Here is an 18,949-nt window from a genome sequence, read left to right as displayed (position 1 = left end):
GGCAAATTTCCAACATTTAAGATTCTCTAATAAATCTCATACTTATTCCTACACGGACATTAACTTCTAAATCTAAATCAAAATTGCCAACAAATGCTGGACTTAACGCAATGAGTACCAATTACGACGTAATTGTTAGACATTTGCATTATGTTAAACATACTTGTGCTGGTAGCAAGTAGATTATTAACTTATACCTGATTTGGCCGTAGGTAATCTAAATGACATTGCCAACAAATGCTTGGACTTAATGCAAGTGTAACAACAATTATGACGTAACTGTTAGATGATTTATTTCACCTGTTACTTCGTACCAGCTTGGGGCTAGATTACCTGATACCTGTATTAGTAGGAGGTAATAGATATCTGATGAAATGATCGATGTACTTTTTCATCTACAGGAGCCAACTTGGTAGTTAGTATCACATGATACTTGTGCTGGAGGAGGTAGTAATTACCTGGTGAAATAGTCGAAACATAAAAGCTGACCCAAAGACCACTAGGATAAAGTAACAAGAAGAAATCATCAAACAAAAACAACCAATCATAAAAATCCATCAAATTTATTTGGTAATAGAAGCTAGACTCCAACAAAAACATACTAAAACAAACAAGACTTTTAGGTTCTAGCTAAATTTAACAACATAGTCTGATATGATAATAAAAAGGATCTCTAGATTTTCTCTCCTCTAACCATCTTGATATTTTCGACTATAGATTTTGCATCCATTGATATACCAGCTATCCCTTTTTTTGAATAACCTGCACAGTAGAGGCCATTCTCTCCTTTCCAATGATTTGGAAATTCATTTATCAACGTTCCATCATCAAGAAATATAGAGCTATGATCCTGCCAAAAAAGTATTTCAAAAATTTACAACTTTGAGGGGAAAACACACACAATAATTGTAGGGTTTAAATTTAATATATAGTAACAATGTAAAATTAAAGTAATTACTCATATTAAGTGAAATTAGTAACAGGAAAATGGGGCAAATAACTTTCTAAAATAAGGTTAAATTATACTGATAGTGTGAAGTTTCATTTATGCTATCAGCATATATAAGTTATAAATCCAGAAAAAATAATAATTTATGAATGAGAAAAATGCATAAAGTAATGCACATATGACTAGTCTTAACAAGCACACATATACAGTATGAAAATCCCGTTTCTTTTTTCTCTAAAGCAAAGATGTGTAATAATATGTATTTTGATAACTTAGTCTTACACAATACCTCACAGGTAAAAACTTGATAACTTACCCGCACGCGGTGTCTAGAAGTGAAACCATTTCAAGACTCAAAATTGAAGAAAAAGAAACAGGAAACAGTTAAGGCACAAAATAAAACTTTTAACAACTGCCCTTTTGTTTTTGTGGTCAATTTGAACAATTATGTTGATAGTTTGCAACACGTACCTTAAGCCATTTGGTAGCTACATTCTTGTAACCCGTAGCAAAAATGATTGCATCAAATTGATGTTCTTCCCCATTGTCAAAGACTACTGTATGTTCCTTTATTTTTGATATTCCAGGAAGTACCTAATTAAGAATTCACCAAAAATGATTTCACAATAAATTAAACCAGCTCGGCAATCAAGTTTTAGCACAAAGTAAGTATCAAACCAATAAATAAACGAATTTAACTTATAGACACCGATAGCGTAAACGAATGAGTAATATAAAGGATTATTATAGGTAATTGCCATGACAAATGAAAACAGGGGTGGCTCCACTATAAGACTAATAAAGCAATCGCTTGAGGTCCCTTTTTTTTCTTAAAGATGTATTATATATATATATATATAACTATTGTCTCGATCGAACAAAGTTTTTTAAAATTAAAATTGATAAAATCTTATCTAAGATCAACAATGTCTCAAGAGATTGAATGGATTAGTTATATTATCAATTGAAAAGTAATTGTTAGAACAAATAGATTATAGAACAGTAATTAATGAATTTATTCACATCTAAAAAAGTTAGAAAAATAGATTTTAAATAAAAATATATATGACGATCTTTCTATTTTTAAAAAAAATAGGATCTCTCTCTGAAATTTGGTTTTAGGCCCCAATATTGTTGAGACGACTTACCACAACACATTAAATGTTACTGATTTTGTAAGAATTCTTTACACAATGAAATCCTAAACTGTAACTAGTTATATTGAATGATAACCTTCATGGTTCCAAAAAGGTAACAAATCAAACCATCTTTTCTTCTTCTTTTTAATAACCCAGAAAACCCCGACAATCAATCCATGCCGAAGTTTTAATTTGACTAAGGTGTCTAACGGTGTTTAAAATTTAATATATATGTGCGTGCATGTGTTAAAAGTAATATTTAGCCTATATGCATAATATAATTTTTCGATAAAAAATGTTCAACTGACCACCCTTCAACATACGTAGCTACGCTCTCTGAGCCAATGACATATGGGTCAAAAGTTTATGGATAATGGACCAGCCCCTTTACCCTTATCTACTTAAAGTCCATACCTTCATCTACGTCATAATTCAAATTCATGACGTCCGCCTCACATATCACGAGTTGCGCTCTTACCACTCGTGACTCGACCAAAGCCCTCGAGTCAAATCAAGCCATCTGTTTTTCACATGATATTTCTCAAAACAGTATGAAAAATATAGTTTCTTACCTTAATCTCTCCAAGTTTAATCTTGTCAATGGCACCAACATCAATTACTGGGGATCTACCTTCTGAGAGTTTCACATAAAATGGGCCTTCTTCTGGTTGTGGTATTCCAAATTCTGCCAAATTTCCAAATGTAAACTTGGCATACTTTGCAATCATAGTATCAACCAAAGATACAGGTAGATATTTTAGCAACATCATTCCAAGATACACCATCTCCCTTGTTAGAACATGAATCTGTAAACACAACATGAAAAAAAAAAATCCTTTAGAATAAGGTAATTAACAACATAACCATATTACAAAAAATATCAGTTATTGTGCATATGGAAATTTGCATCATCTAACTATAGAAAAATTATAGCATTGTGGAAGAACATTGAACTATAATGTACATTTATACGAGTTTAAATTTTATGCATTGGCGCTATTAAAAAAAAAAAAAATACAGAATCAGGTCAACTCGAAGGTAATTGAAGATAAATCATTATGATAAACATTAGTAGGTAACCACATAAAAAGGTTACTAACATGCTATATATTATAGAGGTTAAACTATATATGGTATGTGTAAAAAATCTTTATGTAGTCAGTATGTATAATTTAAATACTATCCAACTTACTTCCGTCATGGGATAAAGTACGGAACTACCCCTCACTCAATGTTGCAATTTTTTTGAAAATTTTGAGATCTAAGTTTAAAATATTAATTTTCAACCTCGAGATAAAAACATATGCTATTTTTTTTTACTTCGTACTAGAGATAAGGCTGTAGATATTTGTATTGGTTGATGGATATGGTGAGTGTTAATTACCATCGAAAAGATGTAGGAAACGTGTATAATCACTAAATACAATCATTTTTTTTTTCAAATGAGGTGTACACATTTGGTGATCGAATAGACGACTCTGATACCATGTTGACGAGAACAATAAAGATTGTAAATATAGTTGAAAAGATACACACCATTGTGGTTTTATTTAAATGCATATATAGTTGTATACAAGAAGTAAAGGTAAGATCAATTTGAATTTTGAGCTCCTAAAATGTACATTATCATTTAGAACTCCTAAGATAAGATAATAACTCTATTATTATTTAATCATCTACTCTAATAGGTTCAATAACATACATATTGCTATCATATGTGAAGCAATGATGGATTTTTTTGGCTATTTAATTGAGTAATAATTAGTTTTAACTATAATAAACATTTCTTTTCGCTAATTTTAAGATCCGTATTACTAAAATTTGAGACTTTTTCTTAGTGTTAACATGAGATACTAAATATATTTTTACATAGTGCAGTGTTCTTTCAGACAAGTAGAAAAATTAAGCATTTAGGGCAAGCTTATTAATGCATGAATTGAATGATAAGAGACAATTCAAGAAATTGTAATGCGGGAATGATAAAAAAATAATATTAAATAGAATTGGAAAATATATGCATTTGTGTGGTATATGTGAAATATCTATATAAATTTGTCGGTGAGAGAATAGATGTATTGAAGATGTAACAATAGGCGTGGACAAGTTTTTAGGGGGAAAATAAATGATTTTGATTAGTAGCAGAAGCTGTTTTTCAAAAGATAAAAGATGGCTTCTCCCCAGAAGTACTTTTTGAAATCTCGATCAAGCACAAACTGTTGCTCAAATACTTTACAAAAGTGCTTTTAAAATAAGTTAGAGTTAAGGGTAAAAACACACCTGAACTATCACTTTTTCGTGAGTTTCATACCCCACCTATTGACCGCTCCCTTTTCCTACCTTAACTATTACTATCTATGTATTAAAACACACCTCAAATCTGATTAGGCCAACTATCAATTGTTCCTTTTTCCTACCTGAACTATCAACTAGATGTGTTCTAATACATAGATGCTGATAGTTTAGATACGAAAAGGGAACAACTGAGAGTTTGGGTGTGAAACTTGCGGAAAAATGATAATTCAGGTGTGTTTTTGACCATTATCTCAATATATTAACCAAACACAAACCACGACTCTCCAAAAAATACTTTTTTGGAAGCACTTTTTACAAAAACACTTATCAAAATAAGTAGATCTTTGAAGTTTGCCCAATCAAGCTATTATGTCACTGATCCAAGGAAGAAGGGTGAGGGGCACTCTTTTTAACCATTATGGAAAATATTAGATGATGTAATTAAAAGGAGGCACATTATTAGCTTAAGTGTGTATTCCCTCAATTCCAATTTATATGATACTCTTTCTTTTTTAATCAGTCCAAAAAGGAATGACATCTTTCTATATTTAGCTACAATTTAACTCTAATTTCTTTTACACTTAATGAAATGATTTTTAGCCACAAAAATTTCTTCGGGTTGTTTTAGACCACAATTCAAAAGTCTTCCTTTCTTTGTGCCTAGTCTAACATCTTCATATAAATTGGGACAGAGGGAGTTGCATATTAAGAAAACTGAACACTATCGTTACCAAACAAGGATTATGAATTTGACTGTGACTCATGCTACTTTAAGTTCTTTAAATTTTGTGGGTGGTGTAGCTACCGATATCAATGAGTCAATTATGTCTTTCCTAGAAGTTGGTTATCTACTTCTCGATTTTTCCGATTCTCATAGCTGCTCTTTCGCACCTTCAGATATTTGGCGCTAAATTGCTACACCTTTTTTAAACTTCTTTGATAATAGATTTGACTCTTATAACAAGTTTTTTGGGACGTGTTCTAAGAAAAGAAGGAAATACTATAATAACATGTGTGCGGTTCATTCTCTTCGATCTTCTCTTTGATTGCTTTTTGTGAGAGTAGCATCAGAAGCCAATGCTTGCAAATCTAAGAATTGCTCCGTGGATCTCATTGGAATATTTGATGCTTCTTGGGGCTTATTTGGTATCCATGAAGTCACCATATGAATTGCTGAGTAAATTTCTATCATGTCGTTCATTTTCAGCACTGTCTTCCCTTTTCTTGCTTCTCGCGCTAAAGCAATTGTAGCAAGTAGGAGATGAATACCACCACATTCCATTTGTGGAAGAAAACAAATATGACTTATGAATCGACAACTTTCATGCAATTGTTGTGCCCTTGCTTCTCAAAGAAAGCTTGTAGTTTAGGGGTGCGCAGGTTTGGAACCTTATACAAGGGGTTAGCGCGCAATTGCTTTCTTTGATAGAGGCTCTCTTCTTCAAGTTCAAGTTCTGCTTGCTGCTTTTCATTTTGATAGGAGTAGGTGCTTCCAGCTCGTTCGTTGTCTATGCCTTAGAAATATTGCTTGATATCCCAAAACTTAATAATTTAGGTATGGTTTTCCTTGCACTGCCTTCTCCATGCTAAGCAAACTATGCGCATGGCCAGATAACTCTGTAAACCTGGAGATGGTGAATGTAGATAATCCATCAACTCCATAAATTGTCAAGTTATCGGTAAGTTGAATTCCCTCCTTAGGGAAAATAATCTTACCACACAGGAAATTCAATTGAGTCCAAGTAGGTAATCACATTATCAACGGAATATGATAATATTATAAAGGCTTAAGTCATCGACAGACCTCTGAATTTGTCCATTTATTCCATTTAGACCCCCCAATTGAGACTTTGTCAGCTGAACTTGTAACCTCCATAATTCTCTACTCCGATGTCCTATCGACGAGCGGTTTATTGCGTTGGAAACTAGACTCGACGAACTTCATTTTAGGCTTTTGTTTCACTCCAAAACACTTCATATGCTAAGAGATATTCATCCCTCAATTTAGACCAAAATTTCCATACGAAACTTTACCCATTCTTTCTCCAAAGTCGTACTACTCCCCCTGCATGATATTTATCATTTATTATACTTGATAATGGCCATGTTCTTGTGTTTCAAAATAGTCTTTCCCGATTACGACTTACGAGATCGTAATTCATCCTTTACTTCATTGTTACATACTTCCCATGACTTGTACCTTCCAAAACATCATGGGACGTCTCCGATACTCCATTACTACGGTGATGTACATGACATGCTCTGAAAGTGTGGGGTGTAACACCTCGAACACAAGCTAAATTGTGCCATTTGAACACATCGTGCCAGCTTGGCACATGCATGCAATACACTGCTTTAAAAGAGCGTGAGAGACCAAATTTTTCCTTTATAAAAATTTTTAATCATTAAAAATTAATTTTAAGAAAAAATCTATTTAAATAATTAAAAAAAAAAACTGAAAAACCCAACCCATCCTCTCCGATCTGAAAACCTAGCCCACTTCGCCGCCGCCGCATCTCCACTTCAAAATCTATTTAAAAAAATCTCCGACGAAAAACGGCATCGTTTTTTTTTAATTATTTAAATAGATTTTGAAGTGGAGCGGCGGCGGCGAAGTGGGCTAGGTTTTCAGATCAAAGAGGATGGGTTGGGTTTTTCAGATTTTTTTGTAATTATTTAAATAGATTTTAAAATAGATTTTTCTAAAAATTAATTTTTTTTGTTGACATGACTTGTTTTTATTGGTCTATTTTTCCATGTCACAGCAAGCGAAGCTCACGCACCACTCTTGATTTGGAATGTGTACAAATGACACAGTTTAGCTTATGTTCGAGGATCCAGATGGTCAACATCTCAATTGGGGGGTCTAAATGGAATAAATGGACAAGTTCAGGGGTCTATCGATGGCTTAAGCCTTATTATAAATGATTGCAGGTGATTGAGTACCAGTTAGGGGTTCCATCTCTCAAGCATAGATTTTCAGAGCAGAATAGAGTTGCAGACCTTTTGGCTGAGGGGGATCATCAACCAACAAAACTTTTCATAATTTTGCATATCTAGCCGTTCCTCCTTGATTTGCTCAGAAACGCATTAAGGCAAATAAAGTAGGAACTACTTTTATAAGACAAACTAGGACCTTCATGGCCTATTAATAGGAATATGTTCTTAATTATATTACTTTTGACTCCCTATGCCACCTTCCACTCTTGACATAATGTGTTTAAGAACTAGTCTTTGTAGCCATATAAGTAGTTGAGGCAAAAACAACACCACTTATCCAATCTCTAGTATGATATCCTTCTTTATGTAGAATATTTTACAAGATTAATTACCTAATAAGGAATTTGTGCATCAATACAATAAGGTACTATTGCAACATTACTTCTTCATAGAATTGAGTAGGGATGAGCATAAATACCGAAAATCGAAAAACCGAATCGAACCGAACCAAACTTCAAAAAACCGAAACCGAAATAGCCGAACGGAAGTTTGATAAAACCGAACCGAAGAACCGAACGCACACCAAAATTTAATACATTACTCAAAAAAATTAAAATAGTCCAGGCCCATTAAGTTTAAGCCAAAAAAAAAAAAATTCAATTGTAACAAGCCCTCTTTTGGTCTTGTATCCCTAATATTTCACTTCAGTTGAGAAAATCAAATATCCTTAACAAAGGAAGGTGACTAGGATGCGTCTTTAGGATTAATGTATGTCCTTTATGTGTTTTCTTAGTTATTCTTATTGTATGCATATAACACCTAGTAGTCCTATATCATGGTTATGGTTTTCTGTTCTTGTGTATCCTGTTTGTTTGATTTTGATTTCAATTTATCAGTTTTATGTTTTATTGCTTTTGAGAATATGAATTAGTGTAAATGGAATCGCTTCTAATATCATATCAAAAAAATTGAATTGAAAAAACCGAACCGAACTTCAAAAAACCGAAACCGAAACCGAACCGAACCGAACTAGTTGGGTTCGGTGTTCGGTGTCCACCTTCAAAAAATCGAAACCGAAATAGTCGAACTGAAGTTTAATAAAACCGAACCGAAGAACCGAATGCCCCTTGAAAAAGATGTATAAAGGTTCTTCTATAACACTAGGGGATGTTTGGTTACAAGGATGAGAGATTTGAAGGCCATACGAAAACAACACCATGGCCAAAATCCAAACAAGTGTCAAATTCGGGCCCTTCGTGTCAAGGGATGATATATCCGGGATTTTCTTTGGAAAATGCATAGATAGTCGCCATTTCTACCTTTAACCAACAAAAGGCCTCCTCGTATCGTTGTTGAGTTGACATCGATAGACATCTATATCTCGTATCCGGCCTTGTCATCTGAGTATATATAGGGTTAAATCCATAGGGATAGCGCACACGACTAATATCCCTTTTTGTTATATGACTAAAATAGTAAAAACTTATTTAGAATCGGTGTTTAAACCAAACTAATAATTGCAATACACTTCACTATGGTTAAGTTAAGTGATAATGTATTAGTTCAATTATTTAGTTTGGTGTAAATATTGGGTGCATATAATTATTTACCGTCTATAAAGTTATGCTTATATATGTTTACAGAAAAAAGTGTTACTCCGTAGGATATATAATAATTATTTCGTTTCGGTAATTATTTATGGCTCAAGTACTTGAATCAATACAACCTAACAATACCTATTTAAGACTCTATATTACAAAACATAATAATACTTTTCCTTATTTACAAAACATACCAACAAAATTACAAAGTATACCAGATTTAGGCTTAATGGGATACCCACGATTTTAGGCTTCTTTTAAGGAAGAAAATCCGATTTTAAATGTGGACTTAATTCTAGGATAGTTACCATTAGGGCTGTTCACGGTTTTGGTTAAAACCAAAACCAAACCGAATAAAAAAACCGACATTTGATTTGGTTTTAAATTTTAAAAACCGATAATATTTGGTTTGGTTATGGTTCTATTAAAAAATAACCGAACCAAACCGATAAATTATATACATAAATTTTATAATTATTTATATGTATAATATTAGTTTTTCATAAATAATTATAAATATTTTATACCTTTTAATCATTAATTTGATTTTTGGTCTACTTATTTCACATGATTGTTTAAGGCCCATATTTTTAAGAATATGTCCAAGCCCATATCTTTAAGTCTTTTAACTCTTTAAGTGTTAAGTGTAAACCTACTAACAGAAGCTCACGTTAGAATCTAATGTCTTTAACTTAAATTTTTAGCTTTTCTTTGTCAGCCATTTGATTTTAGGTTTTTTTTTTTTTTTTTTTTTTGAATTTATACCTTTCTTTTTTCTTGTTTGAATGAGTCATAAACTTCTAATATTTTTCATATGAAAAGGACAGAGGTTGTAGATTTGGAGGTTCCTATAGAAGATACTTCAGTAACATCAGCATTTGTTGTAACTCAAGCACATGGTAATGCCCTAATACTTCTTCCGTGGATAATCCTCCTAAAAAGCAGAAAAGAACAACTCCTTATAATCGAGACCCTAGCCTTGGGGATAATGATAGAAAAACATCTGAAGTTTGGGATCTTTACACAAAGTTTTGTTAATAAAATGGGAGAATTGAGGGCAAAATGCAATTATTGCTCCAAAGTTTGGGATCATTACACAAAGTTTTTTTATTTCATATATTTTCATTTTAATTTTAGGTAGTCTTTATGTTTAATTAATATGTATGTTTGTAAACAACAACTAAAAGCTCCTATGCTCTACTTTATTTCCAGGTATGTGTATTAAGATGACAAAAATGGTGCAGCCACTACTAAGTTAGTTTTTAGCTCTATATGTAATAGTTTAGTAACTTTGGGTAACTTGAGTACTACACTATCACTAATAGTGAAAATGTTTCTATGATGTATATTTCACCTTAAACTATAAATAAAAGTTATCATTTGAACAAAAAAAAAAAGATATGTCTTTTTCAACTTTTTAATGTTTTATTGATAAGTCTCATGGCTGCTAGTCATAAACCGAAAAATCGAACCAAACCGAACCAAACCGACAATAACCAAACCGTGGTTATTATTTTATTTGGTTTGGTTATGGTTTTAGACATTTAAAAACTGACTAAATTGGTTTAGTTATGGTTTTAATCAATAACCGACCCAAACCGAACCATGAACACCCCTAGTGTTGATTAAGGTCGATCTTATTAACTTGTTCTTATACAATCTAGTAAAGCATTTCCTTTGATCTTTCTTGAATTATCTATATTGCTTGTATTAGAACCCTTGCTAATTTCAACTAACAAGTATGATCAATCTCGCTGAATTCCCTAATGTTTCAATTGAGAAACCATAAAATTGTATCCGCACCCAATATGTATAAACGCATGCAATACGTCTTCATATCAACTTCATATTCCTATATGGACAATGGGTTTATATATCCAAATTCAGGTCTTTTGATTTTATGGGAACATAAAATGTGAACCTCTAAAATTTTAACGAATATTAGATCTGAGCTCATAATTAGAAGTATTATAGTTCAATGTGAAATTTAAATTTTGAACCCACCCTACCTATAAAGAGAAGGCAGTTCTTGGTTTTGAAGGAGGAGAGGAACGGAAAGGATGGTGGTCTGGTTGGCTAGAAGAGGAAGATCCATAGAGAAGGATTTTATTTTGGGCAAAAAACATATATGTACATGATAAGAGGGTATATTTACAGAACATGACGATATTTTTCAGTTAACAAAATATATCAATAGACTTGTTACAAAATCTATACGAATTAGGTAAATTAAAAAAAAAACAAATAAAACACATTAAATAAGTAAGGAAATTGTTTTACTTATTTTATCCACGTTTGTCTCTCCATTCAAAATTTAGAGATATAGTTCCCTGATTTTCTCCAACTTTTACTTTCTTATTTCATCCACTTTTCTCTCACCATTCAAAATTAAGAGATATTGTTACCTAATTTTCTCCAACTTTTACTCAAAAAGTCCATTATAATCGGTAATTTTTATGTAAAAAGTTCATACACCAAAAAACATATATGTATAATTTTCGTACGCAATATGAATAACTGTATAGATTCTTATAATTTTTATATATGACATATGTATAAAAATTGTATGTGTATTTTGATTATTATAAAGTACATATAAATTCTATAAAATCTAATCAAAGTATGTATAAATTTTAAGAAAAATATGTATAATAAACTTGTAATTGATACAAACCAGATTCCATACAAAGTTCATATACCAGAAAATAAATATATATTAATTGTTGTATGCAATATGTATAAATTCGTTATAATTTCTACGTATGAAATATGTATAAAAGTTGTATGTATATTGTGATTATGATAAAGTACATATAAATTATATAAAATCTGATCAAAGTATGTATAGATTATGAGAAAGTATATATGTTTTCAACATTTTTTAAAACTACACTATATAGATTTTCAAAACACACAATGATCATATATATCTCAAAACGATGCACATCAATTTTTATATACAATTAATACACAGGTTAGTAATAAAAAATACTTTGTAATATTGGTTTGAAAATTTATACTAGGAGAGAAGATGGATTTTAGGTATGAAAATGGTGTCTATCATAGGGGGAGAGAGAGAGAGAAATATTTTTAAAAAGAAGAAGAAGTTGAATGGTAACTAGGGGTGTTCATGGTTCGGTTTGGGTCGGTTATTGATTAAAACCATAACTAAACCAATTTAGTCAGTTTTTAAATGTCTAAAACCATAACCAAACCAAATAAAATAATAACCACGGTTTGGTTATTGTCGGTTTGGTTCGGTTTGGTTCGATTTTTCGGTTTATGACTAGCAGCCATGAGACTTATCAATAAAACATTAAAAAGTTGAAAAAGACATATCTTTTTTTTTTTGTTCAAATGATAACTTTTATTTATAGTTTAAGGTGAAATATACATCATAGAAACATTTTCACTATTAGTGATAGTGTAGTACTCAAGTTACCCAAAGTTACTAAACTATTACATATAGAGCTAAAAACTAACTTAGTAGTGGCTGCACCATTTTTGTCATCTTAATACACATACGTGGAAATAAAGTAGAGCATAGGAGCTTTTAGTTGTTGTTTACAAACATACATATTAATTAAACATAAAGACTACCTAAAATTAAAATGAAAATATATGAAATAAAAAAACTTTGTGTAATGATCCCAAACTTTGGAGCAATAATTGCATTTTCCCCTCAATTCTCCCATTTTATTAACAAAACTTTGTGTAAAGATCCCAAACTTCAGATGTTTTTCTATCATTATCCCCAAGGCTAGGGTCTCGATTATAAGGAGTTGTTCTTTTCTGCTTTTTAGGAGGATTACCCACGGAAGAAGTATTAGGGCATTACCATGTGCTTGAGTTACAACAAATGCTGATGTTACTGAAGTATCTTCTATAGGAACCTCCAAATCTACAACCTCTGTCCTTTTCATATGAAAAATATTAGAAGTTTATGACTCATTCAAATAAGAAAAAAGAAAGGTATAAATTCAAAAAAAGAAAAAGAAAAAGAAACAACCTAAAATCAAATGGCTGACAAAGAAAGGCTAAAAATTTAAGTTAAAGACATTAGACTCTAACGTGAGCTTCTGTTAGTAGGTTTACACTTAACACTTAAAGAGTTAAAAGACTTAAATATATGGGCTTGGACATATTCTTAAAAATATGGGCCTTAAACAATCATGTGAAATAAGTAGACCAAAAATCAAATTAATGATTAAAAGGTATAAAATATTTATAATTATTTATGAAAAACTAATATTATACATATAAATAATTATAAAATTTATGTATATAATTTATCGGTTTGGTTCGGTTATTTTTTAATAGAACCATAACCAAACCAAATATTATCGGTTTTTAAAATTTAAAACCAAATCAAACTAAACCAAATCAAATATCGGTTTTTTTATTCGGTTTGGTTAAATTTTCGGTTTAGTTTTGATTTTAACCAAAACCGTGAACAACCCTAATCAACACACACTCACTAAGACAATATCGGCCAACAAATCAACGGTAAAAGCTTATCCGTACTTAATACTTACACCAAATCAATAGGATTGAGGTTCATAATTGAGGTTGTTTTTAAAATATAAGAGGGTTTTTGAAGGACAAGAGGACAAAATAATGAACATTTTATAAGAAAAGAAGAACTGTTTGTCTAAATTTTAAGAAAGTTGTGCGTAAGTCTAGAAAAGAAATTTGAATTTAGATGATATCTCATGTACGATTTTGTAGAATGACAATAACAGGTGATTTATTTGTCTAGCTTTTGCTATAACAACAAAAGAACTAAACTCTGCCTTACGTGGAGGTGTTTGAAATCGAAAAATTCTGGCTATCCAGAATTAAAACAAAGAATCATGGGCATAAAATTACTTGCACCCAAAGAACATCTGAGCAATGTGCATAATAGTTTGTGGAGTGTTATAGCTAACACTACTGTATCAAAAAAAAAAAAAAAAAGCTTATACATTAAGTATTCAACTTGGGGTCAAGTTTGTAATCAGCCCTAAATGATGCTCTATTATACAGATGATCGGACAATATTAAGACACAAAAATATCGATAGAAAGCGGGATGAATCTTGATTTATGAAAGAAGAATTGGTAGAATTAATTGTAGGTGAGGTGAATCAAGTTTATTTTTAGAAAAGAAGATTAAAGAAAGCAAACTGCAATAGACGGTAAAATTCCAGGTATTATATGAGAAAGTAAAATTCCAGGTAAGTAGGGATATGATGAGGGAATGATATTCACCATATTAGTTACTCCTTTTTCTTACTATTACTTATTTTCTATGCTAGCAAAAACTGTAAAGTTTCTTTATTACGACTATCATATTAAGCAATTCTAGTTATTATTTCCTTTAATGTTATTTCTATATGATATGGGTTGTTCTTCCTTCCTATGTTTCTTAGGAAGGAAAAAGAAAATATAAAGGGATAATTGGGTTTTTGGTCCTTTAGTTATTGGTAAATTTTGATTTGGATACTTGTAATATTTGTTACGCATATTTAAGCTTCAATCCACCAAATATGTATTTTTTGGTCTCTTTATATATGGTCTCTTTATATATGAAATATCCAGACCCCACTTATGGGATTACACTGAGTATGTTGTTGTTTGTTTATATATGAAATATGCAACATTTAGATTATTTATTTAATTTATGTTACCCTTAATAGTGATGGCAAATGGGTGGGTTTGATTGGATTTGGGCAGGTTGAAAATGGGTTTGGGTTTTAACCCGCCCATATTTCACATGGGTAAAATATGGGTTGAGTGATAAATGGGTGGGTTGGATAATATTTATAATTTTTTCGTTTGCTCAGACTAAATTAATTTTTGCATATATTTACAATTAAATATATGAAATAGAAAATTCGGGGTGGGGTGGTGGGGGTAAGAAATTTTTTTCCATTTTCTATAAGTTTTTATAAAAGTAAAATTTGAGTACGAAACAAAAAATTCTGGGGGAGGGGGGGGGGGGGGGGGGTGTGTGAAAAAATTTCCAACTTTTTATAACTTTGTTTTAAAAAAAAATAAAAATAAAAGTAAGATAAAAATATGAATACAAAGTTCGTGGGGTGGGGTGTGGGGTAAGAATTTTTTTTGCACTTTTTATAAATTTGTGGGGGAGGGGGGGGGGTGGGTGTGGAGTTGGTAGGTTGGGAGGGGGGAGAGGACTAAGGGGGTGGCGTAGAGGTGGGTGGGGGTGGTAGGGAGCAAAGATCAGGGGGTGGGGAGGGTAGCCAGGATAGGGGTGGTGGGGGTAGGTATAGGTGGTGGTGTGGGTGGGGTGGCGTTGGGGGTTGGTTGGTGTGTTTTGACTGATCCGGAAAATGTTTTCCCTCAAATTTTTAAGGAAAACATTTTCTCCTATTTTTGAGGAAAGTAATTTGTTATTGGGTCTAGTGAGTTCATATATAGATACCCATATTTTTATGGGTCAAAAATAGGATGAACCCCATATTTTCCCAACAGAAATGTAAGTGATCCAACTCATTAAAATGTGAGTTAAATGGGTTAATTTTCTAAATATGGTTGAAATTGCCAGCTCTACCATCAATATGGAATAACAACACAAATTTAATATATTACATTGATCATTATTGAATGGTTTAACACTTAATAGTTCCTTAAATTTGTGAAGATTCACAATTAGAGGGATGGAAAGTGCTGCACATGTAAACTAATTGGAGGTTAAAATGTGCTTAACCATAAATTATAAGGACCAAAATTAGAACTTGTCGATACTTGAGGAACTAAAAATGCTAATTTCCCAAATAAAAAATTTCCAACCAACGAAAAAGTAGAAGCGAAACATCAATTAAATCGACAATTGATGTTCAAATGGAGATTGAGGTTCAAATCTGAACATAGACAGAAAACATCAAGTCAATTCTTTCTATTTGTCGCTTGCTTGGCAAAGTTACAATTCTGAGGCTTGTGTAAAGTACCAAGTACTAAGTGAAATCGAGATACAGAGAAATTTGCGCGAACAACCCCGTTATCATAAAAAATAATAATCAAGAAACAAGACATATATGCATGCACAAAAATGTAAAGATAAGGTAGAGAGACTTACTGGGCTTCTAACAACAATTGAACTGTGACTCCCATAATTTGAAAGATCATAAGCAATCTCCATGCCAGAATTTCCAGATCCCACAACCAAAACTTCTTTTTCTTCATACTTTTGGCCAGATTTGTACTCACTTGAATGAATAATTTCTCCTTCGAAATTTTCAAGCCCTAGCCCTTTTGGGATATAGGCCTCATTGTTTTCACCAGTAGCCAAAACCAAGAAATCACAAGCATAAAATTCCTTTTCCCCATTAACCACATTTGTAGCATTGACATTCCATTTTTTCTCTTCTTTGTTGAAAAAGGCTAATTCAACACAACGTTGGAATTTTGGTTTGATGTTAAAGTTTTCAACATACTCATCTAAGTATTGAATAAATTCATTTTTGGACAAGTACTTTGGTGATGAATTTGCATGTGGCATAAAAGGCAATGAACAAAAATCTTTAGATAAATGCAAGTGAAGTCTATCATAAGTCTTTTTCTTCCACAAATAGCCACAACAGTCTTCTTTTTCTAGCACAATATTTTTGATGAACAATTTATTTAAACAAGCTGAAACAGCTAAACCTGATGGACCAGCTCCTACAATAACAACTTCAACTTCTTCCTTTACAAAATTAGCCATTGGATTTTTCTCAGAGAAAGAGAAGATTTTTTTGAGTATGTTGGAAAAGAAAAATGCAACGAAATTGAAAAAGGGGAATTTAGACAAATATATAGGATATGTATGGTTCTCACAAAGGATAAAAATGAGAAATATGTTTTGCCCTTTTTAAGTCATGGAAGACAGCGGTTACAAGTAAATGTATATTGGATTACAAATAAGACTTGGAATTTGTCATCAAGTGTATGGACTCTGCATGGTTTCATTTACAATTTGTTCTATATGGAGACAATGACTTGCTTTCTTCACCTATGTTCACGGTCTTTAATATAATTACCTCCTCTGTTTCATTTTATATAATGAATTGGATACAAAGTTTAAATAAGAAAGTTTTTTTTTTTTTAGAGCTTGTGTTTGCCGTAAATTATGTAATAATATTTCATTTTATATGATGACAATTGGATACAAAATTTAAATAATTCGTCGTAAATTATGTAATAATATTTTTGTAGTTATAAGCCCTGGCGCAATCATATCGGCTCAAGGGTGGTCACTCGAACACCTTTTATCGAAAATTTTGTTGTGTCATAAGTCAAATATTACTTTTTTGTGTATGCATACATACACACATATATCGAATCTTGTATATTCTTAACGAAATTATTAGCTTTACCACTGACTATAAGAATATGTCATTAAGGATAAACGAAAAGTTTAAGTTAAAATGTTTTTTAAGTATAAAAACTTTCATTTTTATGAAATGGATTTAAAAAAAAGAGTCACATAAAATGAATGAGAGTGATTAATAGTCAATGTTTAATTACCAAAAAAAAAAAAAGGAGTAATAGTCAACGTTCTTTAGTAGCCAGCTCGGAGTTGGATGATATGTTTCTTGTTTGCTGTCATAAGTTTTATTTGGAGTGTAAAAGCAGTATCATTATTTTCTTTTCCTAAATCGTCTTATGTTATTGATGTTAATCTTATACACAAGCCTTTGCAACAAAATCTAAGTTTGATATTCTCAATTAAAGAAAATCTGAGTTTGATTTTCTCAATTCTTTGCTAGATGTAAACACATTTAATTGAAAGTTATCCTAAACTTATGCTAAAACGTGACATGCATTTTGCTGTAACTGAAATTTGCTGACTCAAAAGAGATGACAGCAGTTCAATTGAATTTGACTGAAGTTTCCTTGACTATGTATACGGTAAAAACCGGATGCGAGGCAAAACGGTGGAGCGAGGGGACTGACTGATCTGCCTTCTTCGTCATTGGAACGACCAAGCCCGGTGACCCGAGCATTCGTGACCGTTGGTCCGAATTGATCGTGGCCGTTGGTCCGTTTGACCGGAGCCGTTGGTCCGAATTGATCGTGGCCGCTGGTCCGTTTGATCATAGCCGTCAGTCCGTTTGATCGTGGCCGTTAGTCCGGGAAATCGTGGCCGTTAGTCTGGGAGATCCTGGCCGCTGGTCCGTTTGATCACAGCCGTTGGTCCGAATTGATCGTGGCCGCTGGTCCGTTTGATCATAGCCGTCAATCCGTTTGATCGTGGCCGTTAGTCCGGGAAATCGTGGCCGTTAGTCTGGGAGATCCTGGCCGTTAGTCCGTTTTGGTCATGGCCGTTGATCCGGGAGATCCGTTACGCGGTTGCCACACATCGATAGCGTCCTGCCATGGTCAACCACCAACCATGCGTGCGTCAGATCGTACGGCCAACCTAATCCCACCAAATCTGCTCAGAACTGTCCTTTTTATTATTATTCTAATCATTTGTATGGGAAGAGGCCCATAGAGGCACCACTATAAATAGAGCACATCCCCCTCCTTTGTAAGCGTTGGCTCCTTTACTTTCCAAGAACATTTATAATAAAAGAGCTCATATACACAATCTCTCTCCCTCAATATCTGATCCGGCCAAGGCCATTTGTTTCCATTTATGTTGTGCTTCTTCCATTAAGTATTGAACATAGCTTCTAAATGTTCATGTCCATAGCGAATCGAGCAAATTATCGTTATTAGCCGTTTTATTACTAAATACTCACACGCTTATTTTCCACTATCAAACATATATCAAGATCCAAGCACATATCCTATACCCGCATATAAATTCAATTGATTTCCCAAATTTGGGGTAAACAGTTTGGCGCCCACCGTGGGGCTAGGATAATAGTGGCCTTTGATCTTGATCTCTATCTTACCCATCAAAATCAGAAACATCTGCTGTCCGTCTCTGAAAAAACGGACCAAATGGCTAACAGTGGGCAATATGGTCACGTCAACAACAACGAGATCGTGGCCGAAAATGAAGGCAGCGGGCCACGAGGATTGCCAAACCCCACT

The 18,949-nt window shown here is 32.6% G+C and overlaps 1 protein-coding gene across 1 annotated transcript; it reads right to left on the bottom strand.

Moving 5' to 3' along the window:
* Positions 1–485: 485 nt before the first annotated feature.
* On the bottom strand, positions 486–16,849 carry LOC132610054 (probable indole-3-pyruvate monooxygenase YUCCA10). Its single transcript, XM_060324304.1, has 4 exons — positions 16,002–16,849; positions 2,661–2,894; positions 1,421–1,543; positions 486–850 (listed from the first exon to the last, which is right to left on the bottom strand). The coding sequence occupies exons 1-4, from the start codon at positions 16,626–16,628 to the stop codon at positions 674–676; spliced, it is 1,161 nt and encodes a 386-aa protein (XP_060180287.1). The 5' UTR covers positions 16,629–16,849; the 3' UTR covers positions 486–673.
* Between the last annotated feature and the right edge of the window lie 2,100 nt (positions 16,850–18,949).

This window comes from Lycium barbarum, chromosome 9 (genome assembly GCF_019175385.1).
Source record: "Lycium barbarum isolate Lr01 chromosome 9, ASM1917538v2, whole genome shotgun sequence".
NCBI classification, from domain to species: Eukaryota; Viridiplantae; Streptophyta; class Magnoliopsida; order Solanales; family Solanaceae; genus Lycium; species Lycium barbarum.
Note: the sequence above shows the minus strand (reverse complement) of the source record. Positions and strands in the feature narration are given on the sequence as shown.

What these genes read in the sequence shown, in the direction of transcription:
- LOC132610054 (XM_060324304.1), bottom strand. Translation starts at nt 16,628, where the DNA reads ATGGCTAATTTTGTAAAGGAAGAAGTTGAAGTTGTTATTGTAGGAGCT. An exon ending in TTAAACTTGGAGAGATTAAG is followed by an intron (nt 1,544 to 2,660) that starts GTAAGAAACTAT and finishes ATTCTTAATTAG; the next exon opens with GTACTTCCTGGAATATCAAA. An exon ending in TAGCTACCAAATGGCTTAAG is followed by an intron (nt 851 to 1,420) that starts GTACGTGTTGCA and finishes CTTTTTTGGCAG; the next exon opens with GATCATAGCTCTATATTTCT.